Genomic DNA, 23,055 nt, shown 5'->3' with positions numbered 1-23,055 from the left:
CGCACTAACTGTCGCGTTAGCCAAGTGTTTAAGGCGTCCCGCTGTTGATTTCAAGGTGTCGGTTTTTATTTCGACCGCGTCTACCTTATTTTGATTGGAGAGAAATGGAAAACAATACGCCCGTATAATTCATTGGGCGCATGCTAAGGAACCTCAAGTGCTCAAGACTAATTCGGAACCTCCCACTGCAGCGTGCCTCATAATGACACCGTGGCTTTGGCACGCAAAAATTCTAATGGTAATTTTGCTGTTTTGAAACGTTACCTATGTGTGAAAATAACATATACCTGGTGCTTCTCACCTTTTTTTTCGACCATCACAATATTCATACATTTCATGGATAACGTATGGAAACAAAAAGCTACCCTACATCAAGACATGCGATTTCCAATGCATACAGAATCGGTGCAAAGTGATTAGAACTGTAGCAGTTCTGCGCGACGTAGTCAAATAGAATACGAAGGAACACAGTAATAGGCATCTAGGTGCTTCCCGCTCATGCATTAAATACTTTGTTCCATTCGATGCTCGCAAGCTATGAATAGGTAGCCGTGAATCAACTCGCCTAAATTAAAGTACTGTTGAAAACTGCACCGCGTAGAAGAAAAACAAAGAAAACGCGCTTGAAATCAGCTTCATTGGGCGGCCTATTTGTATTCATTCTGCAAATTATAATTACATGCACTGGCAGACCTTGAAGTACGGTGCATCACGAACATGAAATAAAGAAACACTATTAGATAGTTATGTTTAAATTAATTACAAATGCTCTTCGATTCAGGTAGAAGGAATTGCCGACAGGCTGAAACAAGCATTCAATGAAACGCTTCAAAACAACACCTGGATCGACAATACGACGCGAGAAGCTTTACAGAAAAAGGTAAGAGCACCGCCTCACAACTGCTACGCAAAAAATATTATACAACATTTTTCATTTCATCCAAGTTCTGTTCTGTTGACATTATTTGAAACCGTCGAATGCGCTGGGCATTGTATACGTTTGTAACTGAAACAGTGCGTGCAACAAAGTGTGACTGACCAAGCATGATGCAGGCATGTCTGAAACAAAGACAGTCTTCTATGAAGTAGTACTTTGTGTTCATGTTCCTAACTAAAATCAATGAAAAAAGAAATGGGATCACGCTTGGCGCAAAACGGGAGTGACACCTTATTTATCAAAATTTCTGTAAGTATCAGCAGCCGTGAAAATGGAAATCGCTGTTTTCGGAAATACTCGGGCTTCTGCAAGATAAGGCTAGAAATACATCGTAAAAGTTACGACAGAGAGCAGGAAAAATGCTTCTTTCTTTCGGGATTCTCTTCTCCTGCTCGCTTTACGTGTGCTACACATTTTCGTATATATTCTCTGGCTAACAGCCCCCATGCAGTTAAAATTTTTATAGAACCGAAGAAGTTCAGTATGTTGCAGTGCGACTAAATCTCTGTATATTAGCGCTTTCCTTTTTTACTGAAAAGCACAAATGACAATGCAAATTTGATGTGTGACTTTGAGAAAGCTGGAGAAAATAGTAGCAACACTGCATTAATTTACACTGCAGTAATCAAGAAATGGCTAGAAAAATAAATATATTACGTAACAGTGGGATAAGATCCATCTCTTGTGAAATTGCCAGACTGCAAGATCAATTTTCTGACCCCCTAAAGTTCTGGTTTGGGACCGCAACAAAATTTTAGAAAAGATAGAAAAGAAGCCAAACCAGTGTAATTCAGGGCAATAAAGTCTATACGTTACAAATATGCAGATGATATACCGCTAAATAAGAATTTTTTGCATTCAATGTGCGTAACAACGAAACGACTATGACGATGCTTATTGAACTGGTCGAGCGTCAGCCAGAAACACAACGGCAGCAACGAATGGTCAGCTGGATGGACGAACTGGCCGCGCCACAGGCGATGGTGAAGGGCCTTTCTAGAGTGCGGTTCTTCTTCCTTAGGCAAGGATAGATTTTTTCCCTATTGCACTTAGTTCGTTCACAAAATTTAGAGTTTGATCCCTATCCTCGTCGTTATGTAGCTGAGCGATGACGTCTTTTTCATAAACATGGTTTTGCGAAAGATATGGGGCTAAATATTTTACATACGAAGGCTCGCTGGAACGGGAACTGACGCGGGAAAGCAGCGCCTATTACGCAGTTCCTCCCACCCTCCAGTTTCCTTCACTTCGCCACAGTGGTGACACCTGCCGGTTCAATGCCTCGTAGACAGCCTGATTCAGGCATTATTTTTATGTTCCTATGGGTGGGCAGCGCAACTCGGAAGAAGGATGAGAGGAAGTACACAATACGAGCGCATACTAACAACTGGTTTATTTTTTCAAACAACGGACTGTAATATGCAGAGAATGTAAACACGTGTAAAGTCACGTTTACAAGGGTCTTATCCTATCATGCCATTCAAAAAATCAGTTTCTTTATCCTGCAGAGTGATACAAGTCTGACTGACGCATGCGCCTGAGTTCACATGCATGAAGTATAGGCCTCTACGATCTCGCGGTTGATTTGATTCCTATTTTTATACAGTATTTCCGTTGGTGGAAACATGGATTTGCATGAGCAAACTCTACAATGCGAGGCTAGATTAGAACCTGTTTCATTCCTGATCGCACCTTGGTGCTTCTCAAGGCGGATGTTAGGGCTCTGTCCCGTCTGCACAAAGTACTTTTTGCCGCACAAAAGTGGAATGACGTAGACTATTCCCACCGAGCATGCCACAAGCTGCCGCGAGTGTCTCACGCCGCAGGTAGCTTCGGACGCCTGTTTAGGTATATCGACAAGATTGCAAATCTTCTTTAAGGAGTTCTTTGCTGAAAAGACTACTTGAACACCATATTTCATGGCTGTATTTTTTAACCCATGCCCCATCGGAAGTACATAAGGGATGACTGCGTACTTTTTAACTTTTTCGATCTGTGTTTGGGGTGCTTCCCTTATTTTTAAATTTCTTCACTAATCCTTCGCATATTGACACGATAATAGGTTTACGAAAACCGGCCTTCTCTAGACAATTGAGTTGTTGCGAAAAGCTCAGATTGGCGAGGAGGTGGCATGACTTTCTAAGTGCGGAACCTAAGCACGTCATAGCAATTCCTTTTCTCACTAGTTTTGAATGTGCCAAGGCGCTGTTTAGAATTGGTCTGCTTGTCCTCGGGTTATATTGCCAACAAATATGTTGCGCTGTTAATCTTAACTGCAAATCCAAAAATTGAATTTAGTTATTACTAGGCAGTTCATGAGTAAATATGAGACCCGTTCCTTCTTTATCCAAGGCTGCGAGAATAACTCCAATATCTTTGGAACTGTTTTGAGAGCGGATAACTACCAGGTAGTCGTCAACACACCTGAAGCGCTTGATCAATGTTCCTGCCAAGACGCTCCCGAGTGCGCGGTCAACTATGCCGAGAAAGATCTTGCTAAGAATCGGTGTGACCTGTGAGCCAATGCAGACCCCCTGCTTCTGAATCATAATTTCTTTATCCCAGATAACGAACGTGGAGTTTAAATAAAACACCAAGAGTTCGAGAAAAGACTGAACCGGGACGCCAACATCATTCCTAAACTTTAACTCATCGTTTTCTATAATGCAATCCTTGATTGTCTTGATCAGCTGATTTCTAGGAAGGGAATAATATAAATCTGTGACGTCGATGCTGAACGCTGTGCATGCTCGATACACCCCTTCTTGTAAAAACCTAATGACATCTTCCGTGTTTCTTAATTTGAATGGGTCTTCTACCTAGAGCCCTGTTAAGTTCTCCTGAAGATAACCAGAAACTACTTGTTGCCATGTGTTTCTCTCAGACACAATTGTGCGTAAAGGTTTGTCGGGTTTATGCGCTTTTATCGTAAAGAAAACCTCAAGGTTCAATCCCTGACTTTTGTTCACTGGACCAGATAGACGCTCAAGGTTCAATACCAGCAACAATTTCTTTGCTTGATCTTTGACTTTCTTAGGTTGAACATATACCTTATGAAGTTTTTTGTTAAAGTGGCTGAGGCTTTCTCAGAAAACTGCCCTTCCGTTAGGAGGACAAATTTCCCTTGTTTATCAGCGGTCGGTACTTTCACTTCGTTTTCTCTTAAAAATTGCGCAAGGGGCTGAATCTATCGCACTCTGCCATTCTGGTTTCTTTGATGTTTGACTAACACGTCAACGCACTCAGAAATGCACCTGAATTTTTCATCTTCTTCTACATGCTTAGACACTGATCAAACGGCGACTATCTAATTGACAGAGTCTAGGCACGGATCTAGGCTGAACTTTCGGCCTAATTCAAGAATGTTCATGTGCTTACGGCGATATCGGTTAGGTTCAGCCCTTTGGTCGTGGGCTTCAGTTTCTTCTCCCTGGCGGGTAGGGTGTGCCGGACGTTTTTGCAAAGGAATTCCAGCGATGACTGGCTTGAGCTAGACCACTCGTAGTATCGACGACACTCTCGTTGTCTTCCTTTCATGAAACCTCACACGTACTTCAGGCAGCCTCTAAGCAACCTGGCCTGGCTCATCCATTCGGACCGCAAGATTTTGCAAATCGTTCTGGTGTGGCCTACCGAGGGGCGCAAATTTCCGCATAGAGCCCTAACTTCTTCTGGACACGTACCATGGTGAGGACGCCAAGACGCCACCATTGCACGGCACTCACACCTGGCTATTGTCGCTGCCAGATCATGAAGCAGTTAAAAATAGAAAAAGTGGCCCTTGAAGAAGAAATAAACTGAATTACACGGCAAGCTGGGCGAGTTGGTGATTTAACATGTTCCTCTATATGGCTAAAAAATAAACCAATCGTTAGTCTGCGCTCGTATTGTGCACTTCCTCTCGTCTTTCGTCCGAGTTGCGCTGCCCACCCATAGGAACATGTTCAATCACCAACTCGCCCAGCTTGCCGTGTTAATACATTATTTTTATTGCTATTAGAGTTGCACCGACTGCCATGGAGGCCAGAATAAATTTCTCGTATTATCGTTCGACTCTCAAGACAGGAGATAAGAGAACAATGGCTAGCAGGGAGGCTGTCCCTGAGGCTCGCGAAAAACCGCGTTTACACTTCAGTAAACGTGAAAAGGCGGTCTCCTTATCTGCTCTTAATGTGCAAAGAGTGCACTAAGTGATCACGCTATGTATTGCCATTTCTTTGTCGTGTCAGCTACGGCCCGTTTGTAGATGCAAACCTACAATGAATGAAATTACAGGGTGGACACGTCGCACGCCTTCCTCGTTAAAAATAATATGTTTCTCTACCGCAAGTACACGCTGAACCCCATTTTCAGCTAAGCTTTAATTCTACGCAATGGTTTCCCACGATTTACGAAAGCAGCGGACTCAGCCTCCGTGGTCTCCAAGTCTGTGGCTATAGCTGCCGACGCCGTCAATCACGTGGCGTCTAAGCTAGGCTTTATCAGGAACTTACCTTTTTCGGAACAGTTATTTAACTTATCTTACAGTCAGTGACGAAGCCATAGCAGTATCTTACTGGTTTCGTTGAAGTGAAATAGAATAATAATAAAAAAATGCACCGGGATAGCCGCAGCGGGCCGAGCAGGAGAGGGCTGGCGAAGCAAAAGAACATTGCACGTCCCACGGATGGCTCCGCTTAGCCGTGTCACGGTATGTCCCCATGGCCCATTGGGTGTCCCACATAATTTCAGCCAAACATTAGAAATATGCAAATGACAAGTAGCTGGACAGAACCAAGGTAATGTTGTTGGCTGTCGCTTGTAGACACTCAGATTATTTTTGTATTTCTCTTGTATACATAATTGATCTTAATTAATTAGCTTTTCAAGTTATATGATCAGATGAAAATACCAATCAGAAAACTTTGGAGCAATATCAGAAACTCCCGATACAGCTTGTTACTCAATACGTTCTATATAAAAGTGTTTTGCCAGACAAGAAAGAACCCCGCGAATACACGCAGAGTGCCTCGAGCGTCCAGTCGCGCGGCAGTTTTATTCCTTCAACACTTACGGCATGATATATCATTCTGACTGAACTGATTAAATCCGGAATATTTCACTATGACTTCCAGTGCTGATGTTTACGAAGTGACTGTCTAGGTTGAGTTCTGAGGTAAAGTGCAGTTTCCTACAGTTTATCACTTTTCTCACGTTGAAGGTAAGTTGTTAATCCCATATTAGGTTGACGTTCAGTTGAAAAATATTAGTCACTGTATTCACAAAAGGCACGTTTCTTTACCAGGGGCTTGTTTTTGCTGTCGTCGTGGTTTGTGTGGTTCATTTATGTGTGCGAAACTGAAAAATCAGTTTTAAATAAGATTGGGCAGTAACCATATTGTATGGTGTTAAGCAATCATCTTTAATGTTACCAATTTGAAAACCAGGACCGCCGTCGTGTTAACATGCCTGAAGTTGCATGGTAGTGGTGTGTTGTATAAAAACTCAGTATAAATCTCAACGCATCAATATATTTTAGCTAGTAATACCAATGGTAGCGAGATGCCACAGATGCTTTCTCCCTCAAAGCTCAATGACTACGGAACTAATGCTAGTATAGACAATTAGTGTGTAAATTTATTCTATCCGTCCATCAAAAAAAGAAAAACGTTTCGTTTTGTTTCAGTTGACAGGAGTGACAATGAGAATAGGATACGAGGACACGCTACTAAACCGGTCAGCACTCTACCAATACGTAAGTGCAAAGCAAAACTGAGCAGATTGCTGGAACACCTAAATAGCAATTTTCGTTTACCTCAGTACGTGTCAACAGAACTGTTTTAAATTTTTAACTTCAATACAAGTATCATCGCTCATATTGTGGGTCCTTAAGGGAACTTGTTACAGTAGCCATGAAGAAACTCAGCTAATTCTGTATTTTCTAATATTCGCATACACTGTTATTTTCATAGATGAATGCAGGAATATATTCCCATACAGCAAGCTTTTACTATCCTAAATTGTACAAATACCATTGTCTTAAGTTTATTAGTTACACATATAAATCTCATCGACTAAAAAAAAACACAGCCCTTAATAACCAGAGTGAAAAACAAACTTGTTTGTAGGTGCATGCCAAGGATGTTTAAAAACAATTGCTGCCTGCCATACTGCTTAATCTAAAACAAATGTACGTATGTTTGAACTGACAAGTGGGAAATGAGTGAATTTTATGAGTGCTTGCAGAAGGCCCCTAAGTAGTCTCACCTTTGAAGTTTTGTCAGCTCATTTCAGGATAAATAGCGAGTATAGTATTTTTATGCCATCCAATTTTGCAATAAAAAAGATCTAGTGTGTTTCTTATGGAGTAGACTGTTCGAAAACTATGTCGATATGCAAACAGTAATATGGGCAAATGCACACTGGTAAAGGTCGACGCATTGATATAACAAAGAATGAACGTGATGGTAAATCTTTGCTTAAGCCGTTGCAGTGCAACGAAAACAAACAAAAAGTACATGCAACCGAGCTCTCCGGACTCCATGGTGAGAACAAAACATTATCGCCGCATCGCAACAGCCCTGTGCTTATATCATTAGCGTGTTTGGGGAAATTCGCGAATAAATCGGGGAGCACAGCGTGTGTGAGGAAAGAACGTGCACTATCACCAGTTTTCATTAGAGACACATATTCAAATATGGCAAATATGAATATGTGTTACAGTTCCTTTGTCTGTATCAGTACACCTGTGCTCCCAATTTTCCCCTGTCAAACAATCGACTCGGTCTTTTGCCTCACGGCATTACTGCGTCGACGTCTCAAGGTGTACCTTCACATCCATGGCTGCTTGCGTATCTGCATAACTTCTTTTGACGTCTGAGCATGAACATCAATATAAACAAAACCTTGCAGAATAGTTTTCAGCAGTCTGGGGTATGAAGAAATCTTTGTATGTGAGTAAATGCTGAATAGCTATAACATAAGAGCAATTTGTATAATAGCATTTGATTTGATAACATTCAAATAATGGCGTCACAAAATTTCCCTTCATGTATTAGATTTCATCATGTAATTTCGACTTGCATGACGTTTTTTGAGTGCAATCTACTCAGCAAGACAGCCGCAGCTGAAGCTATTATCAATCATAATAACGAAGGTCCAAGAAGGTTCTTAAAGAAACATTCCCTTAAAGAATACGTGGCCGATGATGGGATCACATCCTGATCCAGATACATCTCTCTTGCCAACGTCGTCAAGTGATTTGAAAGAATTCGCGCGTTCGTCACGTCACCGGACAATAATATGCACGGAGAAGCGAGAATACGAACACATGGCAGTTGATTTTGGCCGCAGATTCAGGAATGAAAGGCACAAATAATGGTCAACCTTACTACTGTATTTCTTGTGCATAAGGCGTTGCAGCAGTAAGTTTCGTATAAAGGAGACACGGGAATTTTTCGTACTCTTTTGCACAACATGGACAAGGGAAAATACTTCGTTTTAGCAATATTGTTTGTAACTTCATTTTGGTGAAACGCTTCAAGTACGTCGTGAATATACCTTTGGCGCTGAGTTATAAGCTGCTGTATATATTTATTTTTGTACCGATATGATGGACGACAAGCTTGTAAGTGTTTGAGTACAGCGTGGGGGAGTGTATATACCTGCCTATGAAGCATATAATGCAATGAACTATCACAAACTGCAATGCTTAAAAATTATCTTTTTAGAGGACATTTATGTGAGCCAAGAAAACCCCCTTCGGTGTCCTCATTATGAGCCTACACTTTTATCGCGCTAACGTTATCAACATTACTTTGTCCTTCTAGGTACGACCCTTTGCTTTGAATATTTCTTTCACAGAAGCCTTGTACTACATTCGACAAGGCTTCAACAAAATGGAATTGACTAAGTATCGCTCTCCAGAGGAGGGACAATTAACGTGAGTAAAGAGTGGTCTAAAACATAATGTGAGGGGCACAGTGCCAAGCTTTTTATCCTTAGACAAATTGTGAATGTAAATACAGAACAGGTCTTTATGCATTCTGGGAGCCCGGTAGACTGGACAAGAAGCGAATACAAACAGGACGATCACTAACCTGTTTGTGTGTGGTCTTTCTTTAGCCTTACGCGCTACAACTAAACATGAAACTGCTAATCAACTACCAGCCCGTATTTCTGCGTTAACAAGAACTGACCTACAGTGTCTTTCATTTCATATTCTCGATAAACCACAATATAATTGAGAGATTATGGTGTTTAGCACTGCGCTTGCGGCAATAAGCACCATAAGTACGACGATTATGAGAGAAGTGACAAGTTGCTGTCAGCTTTCACGAATTAGTACAGAGACTACCGGAATAAGAAGAGTGAACTAGCCTAATGCCGCAGGTTTGAAATCGATCAAGGTGATCTGTTAGGTACTGTAAATAGAGATACTAAGTGGGTGTCGTAGATTCTAATTTAGATGTGGAGAATGCTACAGAAATAGCTTTGCATGGTGCGGATTAGCACGTCTGAGACTTGTAAAAAATTCTAGTCGTTTGCTTATAGATGAAACTATAAAAGTAAAACCAAATCTCTACAAATGTTCTCTTAGGGCCACCGGGGGATGATAAATGTATCTACCAATTGCACTTAAATCCTATTAATTGTGTATAAAAAGAGAATTGAGAAAGGTTGGCTAATGACACAAGATGCCAATCGTTCTGTTTAGTATATTACTCAATATCTAGAATTTAGCTGCAAGTGTGCAGGTGCTAAAAATAATTTGTTATATTCCGCTATGCCGCATGACACGCACCAATTTGTGACGCGTTGTTGCGCGAACATTTGCAGAACACATTTACCGTTGTTCCATCTCGCCGAAGCGCTGAAAAATAGGGCTTATGGTCAAATCATTTCAGCATATTCTCAGTGCAATCAACCCTTAATTGGGAACTTCGCAGGGCGTAATACAGTAATCTGGTTCAGTGCTTCCGAGTGGCTGTAGAATAGGCTGAAATGGCAGGTTGCTGTGTTACATTGATGACACTTCCTTCACAAGATAATTATAGTTTTCACACGCGCTGCGTGATATTTATACCAGTCGATGCTCTCAACACCATTAGTGGTACACGTTCGGTTTTCTGAGTAAAGCTGATTCTTCTGTTTTCGTTTTGTTCTGCTCGCGGTGATAAAGGGTTAGAGTTCACGTGTAATAAAAAAAGAAATGTGAATTTCTGTCTTGCTTAGGCACGCCTCTTGTAGCATGAGCCACTGAGTAGTTTGCATATGCTACTACAAAATGGAACTCTGAATTCAACGAAGTGTGCCAAGCTTCATGGCATTCCATTTTTTTGGAAAACACTTTGTTGCAGAAGCTCCTCACGCAAATTATAGACAGATAGTAGGTGACAAAAAGGGGTTTGGAGGGCGCTTGTCCATTCACCCTTTTCTGTAATGCATCTCTGTGTTTGAGCGTTTACTTTATTAACAATTCACCTGGCGTAATCTCGGCAGCTCTAATTCGGGATTCATTGGAGGTCTCGCATTGTTTTAGGCAACAGAAAATTTCTCGTACAAGTCATGTGGGATTCAAAACATAACGAGCAGCCAGGTGTTTTATGTATTTAAGAAAAACGTCTGTACGCAGTCACAATCATGTAACATCGTAAACCTATGATGATCACATCAGGCATATGGCGGCCACTTTAGCACTTGCCTATAGTTCAGTGCAACAGTGAATTCGAGAAAAAGAAGTGTACTTGATGAAATGGCCGTTACGCGTTCTGGCACACAATTTAGGCTCTTAGGCTTTCAACTTTGAAACTTTGAAGCCTGTTTTACCAACAAACCAGGACCTACACCCTTTTTTAATTACAAGTTTCACTGTTTCGCAATAAAATGGGAGTTAACGCAGTCGTTCTACACATTGCGTCTTACAAAATGACAGGCCATATTTTTAAAAAAAATTTGGTGTGAAAACGCCCGTTAGGAAAAAAAGTATTTACCAATCCGAATTTTAATAGGAAATGTAAGTGAACGCACATGTGAATTCCGACATATGAGGAACTTGCACCACCTTGCTGACCAAATTGTGTTTAACAAACCCCTAAACTTATGTGGAAAACTTGTTTTTATTATGAGCATGGGGAATTATTGAGTTTCTTTTTAAATAGCCGTAAACGGTGCACGCCTTTAGGCGTTACTCAAGAGACAATAAGCGGCTGGGTCCGAATGTTCACAAGCCTACTGTTTGTGATGGCAGGTTAATACATGAACCACGTTCGCAATTTTTATTATACAATCCTAAAAGCTTATTTGTGTGGATGCTAGTTTACTACAGTGCTCTTGAAATGTACAGTTTTCTACTGCAAGGTGTAACATTTGAAAGAATCGTGCTGCACAAACATATTGGCTGCTCTGTATTTACGATTTTCACCTTTATTCTTTGTTATGCGAGTAGGTGGGAGCACAGTCCAAGAGAGGGTCGCACGTATCACGTCAGCCTTGCGGACGTCATTGGTAAGCATTTATACTACAGAAAAAGCAAATTGCTGCGAATAAGAGCGTGAGTTGCCGCTTGATATATTACATGCAAGTAATGCTATATTAAACTACACAAAAGGTAGTTTCAGAATTGTCCTTAATTTTTGTAGTAACGACCGAAGTTGCCTTGCAATTGATGGTCTTCAGCGGTGGAGACACATATCATCAACGGTAGACGCTTACCGTCAGCACTTCACCAGTGGCAATAAAATTAGAAACAGCGGGCAAAAATATGGCAGGACGCTTAAGGTTAGCATTTAAGAGTGGAACGCGATAGCATTAAAAGATCCCTGACTTGCTTCTCACGCTTCCCAGCAACTACAGCTTATGAAACCGTAACGTTCACCGGAAAAAGCTGGCGGCGAAAACTATGCAAGGAGGGCGAATTCCTAGTTCATTTTATTTTCATGATTTTGCAAGGAAAGGAGCAGGTCGCCCGACTCCTACTAGGACAGACCTCAAACGGTGGCTGAAAAAGGGGCTTATGCTTGAGTGTCCGCGAAAGAAAATTACGTTTTCTCGTATGTTGAAACTACACTCCAGCGCTATCATGTCTGTTGTTGTGTGTGTAAGTCGCACTTTACGAATTTTCTGAGTCATTTTACTTTGAGAAAGTCAGTCTGTTCAGTAAGACTTAGGAACCACGCGGAGGGCCTGCGTGGTTCTGGATGCGTGGTTCGCGATAATTTTCTAGCTTACGGGTGCTGGCGCCCACACCGATGCCCGCACTGATGCGGGATTTTCTGTCTCACAGGGCCCTTAACGCCACCACGCTAATGTATCAGGAACATACTACCCTAAAGGCTAGAACGCCATCTACTGGGAAATTTCATTGAGTGCCTAATCGCGTCACTAGGTTGTGACACTCGAAAAAAATGTGGACTGGCAAGTCTGTATTCATCACACTATTGCCGAGATCGCATTTAAGATATTCGATTCCCGTTACCGGAAATGATCGCTGTTGCTTTTTTTCAAACGTTCTCGGCTTAATAATGTTGACACGAAAGGCGAGTATTTTGCTAAATTTACATGCTTTTGCATGACACATTTTTGTGCTACAGGTTCTTTTTTGCATAGAAATGGCAGGGAACTTCAGTCGCATGCTTGTACCAATTAATTAACCTTTGCACTGAAACATATCTGCAACGGCGACAAAATTCAAATGGGCCATCGTGTGTGAAAAGGAACGAAAATACAATCCACACAAGTTGCCATTAGGTTGAGTCCATGGTATAGAGATAATAAACAAGCTTCCTTTACGCCTAACTTGGCTTTAATGTACCGAGGGCTGAACGCTTAAACGACTAACAAACTATTACTTTGTACTATTTAGTCAAAATCTTTAAATTCCTGGCATTTCTCCGTGCTTAGAAAATTGGGACTCCTAGAGACAAACTAAACACTATGCCCTGTTTCCATGTCAGTCATTTGCGGCTTGACATAGCAATTCAATGGAAACACCCATAACAATTATTGCTACTACTTATCTATTTGTACCTAAATTTATTTAGATGGTCTTATAACGTCATTCGCACACTCCATGTATTCATTTCTTCCAGAAATTCCCTTCGCACTCTTCGCATCTCCCTTTTTTCAGCGAGGACTTCCACGGTAAGAATTCGTAAAATCGCGTAGTTCCTGTGAATTTGTTTATCCCTGTTCGTGTATCAAATACATATTAGTAGTGCGCAAGCACATCAATTGTTTTGAACATGGCCAATGCAGGTTTACCAGTGCCCTGTTGCTGCCGTATTTCATTTGGTAAATGTATCTATGCAATATTGAGATTCTGCGGCTAGTAGGCAATTTATCAAGAGTTGCCGCTATACGCGCCATGACAACCGAAGGACAATAGACGCCGTTTCTGGATTACGTCTGTGAAGTCAGAAAGTTATTGCACCGATGCAGGTGGATTGAACGTCTTCCGGTCTTCAAGTTAGTACATGCTACAGATGTAAACACAAAGCCAAAAAAGGGGAAAAAGATTCACGCAAGCTTTAAAAACGGAGTTTTCGATACACTTCTAGCTATATATACAACGAACTTCATAACGGGACATCCCACGTAGCGTTTAGCGTTTTGCTTCTTTTGGTATGAAGTTGACATTTGATGAGACTGTAAACAGGATTTATTGCTTCGTTATAATCGACTCATTTAGAAAGTCCCCCCTTTCATATATGAAACGAACTCATTTGATCTTTACGCCAGGAAGGCTTATGTGTCACCTGATGTACTTGAACTTTTTGCAGTAGTTTTATTGGGTGAAGTGCATTTCGGATCACAGGCAAGCGTATGTAGTGGATTCGCCAATATCAAAAGAAGATAAAAAATCTTGCTCCAGAAGCACCTTGGAAAGAGCTAGTTAGATCATGGTAAACAAAACAAATTCTGCGCAAATTACCCAAGCACACGTGAAAACAGGACCAACGCTCAAGGTTCCTGTAGACAACCAGTAGTTCCATGAAATGACACAAGAAGGAGGAGCCATATCTAGAATATTACAACCAACTTGACATTGCACAAATTAGGATCCCCAATGTGTCGGCTTCACCTTAAATCTAGTGAACCAAAAGAATATCCTGATGTAACAAAATCCTCAGAGTGGCCACTAACGGTGCGATATAGCTGTCCTTCCAGAAATGTAGCATATCGCTTAATCGGTCGAATGCTAATCGTATTACCATCGATAGTCATCCTAAGATGAGATTTGGAACATTTTTTGATGTGGTGGCCCAACAATCAAGCTCGTTAATTTTATCTCTCTTACGCGTTTTTCCTCGGCTCGGAGACACTGGTTCCTGCCTCCGTCTCTATGATATTCACAGATACATTCAATCATATTTCTTCTGTAATAATCGATAATGGCCAGTAATCGAGGAAGATCGGCTTCATGAAAGGCAATAGGAGACAACTTTAAGAAGAGACGAAGGTGAATTATTGTTTGCTAGTACTGTTATTTATTGAACATTAGGCGGAACCTTGTGCTTTGCTGCACTCGCACAGCTTTGGACAATGTGGGTGACATCCAGGACCTGCCTACGCAAAGTCTGCCTTCTGTAGTGTACATTTCGCCCAGTACACTGTGGTTATCTGAAACAAGAAATGCAATAAAATTAACAAGTAACAATATTAACGTCAGAGTTCAAGCCTGCAAAGGTTAAAGTGCATGTGGCCGTTGTAAATCAGACATGACGGTATGCAATTGAGAGCATCGGTCCGGACTTTCTTTTTAACTGCAGAAGAGGGTTTTCTTGCTGTTTGGCGAACGCTTCCATATGCAATAAAATTACGTCATCGCCAGACACGGTGGCATGACACCTAATGACGGCCAGGCAGCCCTTTTTAACCATTTGCCCTCCTCATAGGAAGTGAATTTTTTACGGGGATAATCATTTGTCATTTGCCCTTTCTGCTGGCTAAGGATGCGGAAAAGAACTGCCGAGAAGGCGTACAGATCAAGCGAAGGCCTGTTGTCGCATTCTTGCAAACGCTGCTTATAATTACAAGGCCAAAATATATCCTGTGTCAATCTAACTAAGTAGAATCTATTGCCTAGAAGGTAAGCAGCCGACTTGGTGTGAATTAACTTATCTATATGAGCATCTGGCATTCTTATTGGCTTAGCAGTCCTGCAGTTTCACAGTGCTGCAAGGAACTAATCAAATAACTCATTCTAAGGCACCTGTTGTCTCATGAGTCATTTCTAGCACCTGTGGATTAGATTGCGTGATTACGTTTCTCTGCCGCCAAGGCTGGGGGTTGCAAGCCGCGTTCGTCGCCGAAATCCGCGGCCCGTCTTTTGTCCAGGCGGGGGGTATTCTGTAAGAGTCCCCCTAGTGGACTGTCTCTTTCAGCCGTGGCTGATTGTTTGGGGCCGCTCGTCTCCTCCTCGCTTGCACAGCTCCATCCAATCAGTAGATTTGCAGTGGCCGAATTGGACAGTCCACTAGGTTGACTCTTGTAGAATGCACCTCCAGATGCACAAAATTTATTATCCTTCTGTTGTAGTACACATTTCCATTACCAATAGCTTTATTTAGTTGTTTATTAATTTAGTTAACTATTTACATATATTGTTATTTGTTGATTTGTTTAGTAGCGAAGAAGAGCGCTGGTCAATTATCAGCAGCAGCACTGTAGCCACAGGCTCACCGCTCCTTGTCCAATTTCTTGTTATGACCTCACCGTCAAGTTAGCCACTCCGAATATCCCATGCATAGATCCCCATAGAATTGGTTGTAGCTGCAGGGTACCTTGAAAATATTGCAGAACCAGTGGGACGATGATGCAAAACTGAACGTGATTTTCTCTCATGCGGGTGTGGTCAGCCTTGAGGCTGCAGATAATTTAAGTGTTCTACCGTACTGGTGTTTTGCCACCCTGCTCAAGGTGTTTTGCCATGCTGCTCTGCGCAAGTCGTGGAGCGTTGGCGAGAAAGAGTGCAGGAAGTAGGTGAGTCATTCTCAAGTTATATGGAAGACATTCTGGACTTTTGCAGGCCAGTGAGACCAAGTTCGTATCTGACACAGTAAGGAAAGTATTGAAATTTATGTAGGGCAGCATTTTGAATACGCGAATTCCTGTAATGCGGCAGAATAGCAGACATTACTGATGTGAAAGCGCCAAATGCCTCATTGAGCAAAAAAGCCGCCGTCTGTCATCTGCAGCAGTGAAACAGCAGGTGGATTCCCATTGGCTCCGACGCTGTGTCACGGGCGTGCCTTGACGGAGCAAAGCTGGGGAAAGGGGGCACCTGCTGCCGCAATAGGGCGTCAGGTAATGCGTGAAGAGAGAGGGCTTAACCGCCACGCCACATCATCCTCACTCTCGCTCTCGATAGCCCTGTGTTATCCGCGCGTTCCTTGTCTGCACAAGCTCTCATCTGTTTTCCAACTGCGCCCCGGTTAGGCCAAATCAAAACGCGCGAGGTGTCTCATCGCGCTTGCTATTCCGAGAGGAGTCAACTCGAAAGATTGCTCAGTGGCAGTCAAGCGGACATCAATGCTTTCGCATTGACAAGTGAGAAGAAGTGCTTAGCTGTCCTCGGATTTTGATGTCATGCTAAAGTTGTGAAGAATTCCACTAGCCGGAACCTTTGACACTTCAGCCTCTTTTGCAAGATAAACACCTCAGAGAATTGGATGAATTTTCCTATCAGTCAATGCTGGTCGGAGAGACGAAGGCATTTGTGGGCAAGGATGTTGCCCGTCAGCTGTCCTTAGTGCCGTTAGCTGAGCCGCAGCATATACAGCAGCTTTCTTTCAATTTCGTGCCCACGCTCCACCAAGCATGTTTGAACAAGAAATGACCGAAGGTCTGCCTGTGCAACGCCAACAGCTCCCTGTAGTGGTGCCTCTCAGTTAAGCTGAAGCGGTCACCAGACTCCGACCGCTCCGTGCAACTGCAGCCCCACCTCTCAGTTGCGCCGACATTGTATGCAGGCTCTGCCAAGAGGCGTTGTTGCGTTGTGCCAGCTGCGTCTACCAGCTGGACCTGCCGTCGCAAACTAGTGCCGTGCGACAGATGATCACCCAATACGAGTTGGGTGTGGCTGTGCCATTCATACTGCTCGCCCTTGTCAAAGCGTTCAATCGCGTTGACACACATGACATTACGGGGTACCGACATGCCACGTTTATTTTACAGCTGTTGGAACCCATCTTTGTTTGGCCCTGTCATCCAGCATTCGTCCGATGCCTGTTGCCCGTTGTTCGCGTTCTGCGCGCCGCCATTCATCAGCAGTGATGCAACCTCGTTCTGTGTCTTGTGAAGATGAGTGCAGTTTGTCGCCGTTCACACCGCAGAGGCTGCTGAGCCGTCAAACCCCAAACGTTCTCACTGTCGCCCATCAAATTTAACAGAATTTTCTGTTAAAGGTGTGTGTGCTCAGTTGCTCCCGTGGACACTGGAGGCACCGTCTATTTTATTGACGCCCAATATTATCGCTTACTTTTCAAAGTCACGACGCCATTTTAGAGGTTGGCCCTTCAGACTGCCCGGCATGTTTACCCTTTAGCGGCGGGTAGACGCATGCGGTTATTGAAGATGTCCGGTACTCTTTTGAAATAGATGTCCTTTCTTCCTCTCACGACGCTATCCACTGTGGGGATTCTATTTCGCACATTAGCGCCGTCATACATTGCGCACGAGCCGAAGTTGAACTATCAGCAATTTGAAATGTGATCATGGTTCCCGTTTCTCAAATTTACAGCAAACTACTCATGAACCAAAGAAAATAATATTGCGCGCAACACCTGAGCGCTTCAACCCTGTGCTGCAGCAGTCTCTCCGACTGAATCGATCTATTCTTTCTATCGGGGCTGTTTCTTACACGGAATGATGTTGTGCTACATTATGCTGCCGAAGAAATTACGAAAGGCTGTAATAATCTCTTTGTTTCAAACCCGATTCTGTACCATGTGGCACTGCATCGAGGAGAATTGATTGGTGGTGTGGAAGACACGGACGACATGCAAATCGTTGACGTGTCGGTTCGCATAGCTTATGTCAGCTACTCTACGTTCAGTTCTTTATTTACGCCTTGCCCATTGTTCACCAATGTATTTGCTCCGTCCACTGCCGCAGGTTCTACACCGGTTAAGTGCTGCCAGACTTTGTGTGTCTTGGAAGAATTTCGTTCTTCTTTTAATGTTTAGGCAAACATCTTTCGTCGGCACGTCGACCGTTCGGCATCACATCAACACCATCTTCCAGCCCGCCATTTCGACAACGCTTCTATCGCTTATGTGCAACAGACAATCATGTTATCACCTATTCCCCATTATAGGTCTTTGAGCCATCCCTCAATAAATACATCTTGTCATCATCATCAGTGGGCAAGACAGCGACGGGCTTTGCCTCCGTGTAATTCAACCATCATAACTTGTGGGTGTCTCGTGTTGTCCTTCTTACAAAGTTGTATGGCTCTATTCGCTTCTGTCTAGATTACCAGTGCAATAACAAGATCATTCGAGCGGACATCTATCTATACCGTACGGTAAATAGATGACGCCATTGACTGTTTAGAAAGAATTCTTTTACTTATTCGTTAGACCTGCGGCCAGGTGATTGGCAAGTGCGAGTGCCAGAAGTGGATCGTCTGAAGGCAGCACGTGTTACATGCGATTGCTTATAAGAATGTAACGTCATGCCCTTTGCTCCGGATTTCCTACACGCCCCTTTCGCTGCGGTAATTTGTCCTGACATTCCTAACAAACGCCGGCCTACGACTGCACTTAGTGAATTGCCGCTTGGTGTAGTAATACAGCTCACAATACTCCTTCATGTAGTGTCCAAGGCCAGCGTCCTCAAAAATGTAGCCAAACTTCACGTTGCTGCTGAATTTTCTAATACAATGTCCTGAAAATAATGCTGCAATTTCGCTGAACTGGTTCTTTTCTGAGACGGTTTATGGGAAATTTTGTTGCCATCATATCACCCATAACAACGCAGCCCGATGGCAACGGCATGATGTCCTCGTGAGCATCATGGCGCGAGGACCCTGTCAAGAATCTGCGCTGTCTTCTTACGTTAGCCCTAATATTGCCTAATTACTACCGAGTAGCCCCTATAGAAATTCACATGGGCACCAGGCTTGTCGGCCTTAGCGCTTTACTTGCGCAACGGAAGCCCGGATGTTCTGCCTATTTATTTATTTATTTATTTATTTATTTATTTATTTATTTATTTATTTATTTATTTATTTATTTGTACATGCTGCAGCGAAATACGTGATATAAAAACTGGTTTAACAGAGGGGAGTATACGCAGGAATATAACATACAGCGATAGGGATTATTTGCTAAGACCATGGATCTTGGATAGCGGATACAAAATTTCTGGATGGGTATGAGCAAATAGACCCAGGTAAGGAATTCGAGGTTTGTATGGGACGAGGGAACATCAAAGCTAGGCTTCAAGTTCAAGTTGTGATGTCATCTCGTCGTAGTGTAGTTGTCTTCTCAAACGAAGAGTCACCGAAGAGTTCACAATGTTGTGCAAGAAAGTAAATGATGACATGCGGCGGCGGAAATAGAGCGAAGTCAAATTCAAGGAAAGAAGTGTAGAAGAGTCAATACGGTCCGCTGGCCTCACCTTAAAGCCAGAGACATGTCATTTTTGCTTTGAGGAGCTACAGTTTCTAGTCCATGTTGTCAGTCACGCGGGTTCCTGCCCGGATCCTAACAAAATTTCTGCTGTCGTACTGTTCCCTGTACCCACCGATAAAAAGGCTGTCAGGCGTTTTCTAGGCCCCTACGCATATTATCAGTGCTTTATTGCAGACTTTGCTCGCATTGAGTCGCCGTTAACTCGCCTTACGAGGGATGACGTTGCTTTTGTATGGGGCGACGAACAGGAAGCTGCATTTACCGATTTGCGGAACCATTTACAAACGCCTCCTGTGCTTGCACACTTTGACGAGACAGCTGCTACAATGCTTCACACTGATGTCAGCAATGTTGGCCTCAGAGCTGTGCTTGTGTTGTAGCAGGAGGACAGAGAAAGAGGGATTGATTATGCTAGCACGCTCTCATGCTCTCTCTCTCTCTAACGCTCTCACGCACAGAAACAAACTACAACTCAGACGGAGTGCGTCGCCGTCGTATGAGCAGTTACAAGATATCGCCCATACTTGTACGGTCGCCCCTTCAAAGTTATCAGCGACCATCATTCACTCTGCTTGCTCACAAATCTTAAAGATCCTTCAGGGCGATTAGCACGTTGGAGCCTTAGAGTGAGAGAGTTTAATACAATGGTTATTTACAGGTCGGGGAAACGCCATACCGACGCCGACTGCCTGTCTCGGTCGCCCATAGAGTCGGCTCTTTCTGGTGAGGGCGACACAGCATTCCTCGGTCTTCTCGGCACGTCTACCAATGCACAACAACGTGACGACCATGAACTGCTTGGCCTGATCAATTTTTTGGACGGACACACTCAGACCGTACCTAAGGCTTTCTCAAGAGCATTGTAATTGTTTTGCTTAAGGAACAAAATTCTATACAAAATAACTGCTCTTCGTGTGGATCCAGCTATTTCCTCGTCGTTCCTGCTACTGTTCGTTGTGAATTACTGGAATCATGACACATCGAGAGTCCTTCCGGGCATCTAGGATGCATGTGAACGCTGAGCAGTGTGTGACGAAAATACTATTAGCCAGGACTCATCAAAAGACAACAGCCTACCATCCACAAAGAAATGAACTAACAGAGCGCCTGAACAAAACAATCGAAGACATGCTTTCAATGTACGTGAATATAGAGCACAAAGATTGGGACGAGATTCTGCTTTATATTGCGTTTGCTTATAACACAGCTAAAGAGACAATACATTTGATGACTCCATTGAGCATTGTTCACGGACTGGAAGTAAGGACGGTGCTCGACGCCATGCTACCACACGAACCTGACGACATTGACATGGATGCCGATTCGTTTACACAAAGTGCAGAAGAAGCGAGGCAGCTCGCACCCGTGCGAATACTCCGGCAGCAAGAGTATGACGCAGGTCGCTATATTGCCCATCATAGACCTGTAACTTACGAACCCGGTGACTGAGTATGGGTCTGGACGCCCATACGAAAGCGGGGGCTATCCAAGAAGGGCCCCAGTTGTTATTTCGCACCCTAAACGGGCTGCAATGGCTACGTTACGTCACATACGAGATAATTCCAAGTAGCCCTTGCTGCACAAGGCACCGCCAACACCGTTCTGAATTAGTGCACGTAGTGCGCATGAAACCATATGTCAACGAGTAACTGTACGGCAGACTTCTCTTTTCACCAAGCGAACTTTATTGTTTAGCATCGGGGCGATGCTCCTTTAGAGAGAGGGTAAATAATGTGTGCTGTATGTAGGCATGTAGAGGACGATGAGGATAGTGCTTTAAAGGACTCCAGTGGGACTGGAGAAATGCAGAGATGACTAAGCCGTCTTTGTTCTGGTGGTTATGCAACAGGCTGTTCATGTCCGCATGCTTCCAGATATAGACCCACCATATTACAGCTACGAAACCATGGTAGGCTTGGCGAAGAAAGTCTCCCTTCAAGGGCAACGCTAACCACGGTTTCTTTTATTTCAGTTCATTAAACTATGGTGGCATCGGTACAACAATTGCTCACGAGTTGGCGCACAGCTTGGCCTACGCAGGTAAAATCAATATATCTTTGGTCTTGTTATTTTGCAACCAATACGATCCAATTTGATTAATGTTCTACAATGCCAGAGAAGCAGACGCGGTAATGGTCAAGGGGCATGACAAAAATGAAGGTTTTTCACCTCTCAAATCCACTATTACTCTTCATTTTTCAGTTGTACACATCAGTGCTAGTAATTATGCAGTAATTTCCCAGTCCACAGCCGGGGTCATTATCTACCATGAACGTGCAGTGCTAAGTAAAACTTGACCATGGCCTGAGGTATCGGTGGCCATAGCGCGGCCACCTGCTGGTGAGATTCTGCGGCCTCATCCTCTGCGATGATGCCTGCCATCATTGCGGCTCATTGTCTTCCATCACAAGTGGTCAAAATGTTCTGCAGCACCTTTAGGCGTGAGCTAAGGGATTAATTTTCCTAATTCGGCGAAACCTGCGAGACCCCTACTATTACAAACATTCGCGCTTTAAACTTCCCGTTTACTGCCATCTTCCTTTAAGTTTGCAAGTCGATAACATGTTTGATTAAGCTCGCGTCCTTTACTTTACGTCATTCTAAGCATCAGCTGGTGGGGCGACCGCCTGGCTTCTGAGTCCTCCTTTTACGCGGACGCCGCGAGATCGCGCCACTGCTACCTTTTCTAGCATCTTTAGCAGCGTTGTAGGGTTCCTTCAGTATTTTTAACTGTAGTTCTAATGCGCGTATTTGATCTCTGGTTGATGCAAACATAAAATAGTCAGGTTACTCGCTGAGACGCTTAGCTTCTTGTATGTATTTTGGCTACCAGTAAATATTTTTTTCTTATTTACCACGCGCGCTCAGAACCTTCACAACACTGCGATTGTGGTTAATTCCTTATTTAGGCATACATCTTTGGCGTGAATTCAGTATAGTCTTGGTGTCGGCTTATTATTACGAAAACAGTAAATGACCCGTAATACGGTAACTTCGTTGGTGTTGGCGATGGCGTGGCCACACCATGATCCGAAAAGTCTACGAACGCTCGACCTTTGGTGGGAGTCGAATTCATGACTTTTGGTGGTAATTAAGGTGAAGTTAACTAAGGCTTTCGAACCCACTCGATTTTTGGTGAACGTCGAGTCGAAGACCTATGGTGTTGTTTAGAGCGAAGTTGATTAGTCCACGCATAATTAAGGTGCAGTTAATTAAGGCAATCGAAGCTATATGTTTTGGTGGGAGTCGAACCCTCTACCTCTTTGGGAGTCAAGCCGACAGGCTTCGGTGTTAATTAAGGTGCAGTTAATTAAGATAGATTTAATTAAGGCACTCTAACCAACAACCTTTGTTCGAAGTCGAAGCCACGACTTTTGGTGTTATTTAAGGCAAAGGTAATTAAGGCACAGTTAATCATGACAGGGTTAATTAAGACACTTTCTGCTGAGATCTTCGTCCATAGCAGGTGGAAAGAACGACGCCCACGGAGCGCCCGGGCAG

The 23,055-nt window shown here is 43.3% G+C and overlaps 2 protein-coding genes across 2 annotated transcripts in view; both read left to right on the top strand.

Moving 5' to 3' along the window:
- Nucleotides 1–23,055, top strand: part of LOC140213997 (phosphate-regulating neutral endopeptidase PHEX-like) — a 136,809-nt gene that overhangs the window by 94,455 nt on the left and 19,299 nt on the right. The window lies entirely within an intron of this gene.
- LOC126518289 (neprilysin-4-like) lies at nucleotides 788–21,650 on the top strand. The gene is made up of 6 exons (XM_072285513.1): nucleotides 788–880; nucleotides 6,603–6,671; nucleotides 8,746–8,858; nucleotides 11,364–11,422; nucleotides 13,006–13,057; nucleotides 21,527–21,650. Exons 2-6 carry the CDS (start codon nucleotides 6,618–6,620, stop codon nucleotides 21,648–21,650), a joined length of 402 nt encoding a protein of 133 aa, XP_072141614.1. The 5' UTR covers nucleotides 788–880; nucleotides 6,603–6,617.

This window comes from Dermacentor andersoni, chromosome 11 (genome assembly GCF_023375885.2).
Source record: "Dermacentor andersoni chromosome 11, qqDerAnde1_hic_scaffold, whole genome shotgun sequence".
In the NCBI taxonomy this organism is placed as follows: domain Eukaryota; kingdom Metazoa; phylum Arthropoda; class Arachnida; order Ixodida; family Ixodidae; genus Dermacentor; species Dermacentor andersoni.
The sequence above is the reverse complement of the archived record's forward strand: the minus strand, read 5'-3'. Positions and strand labels throughout refer to the sequence as shown.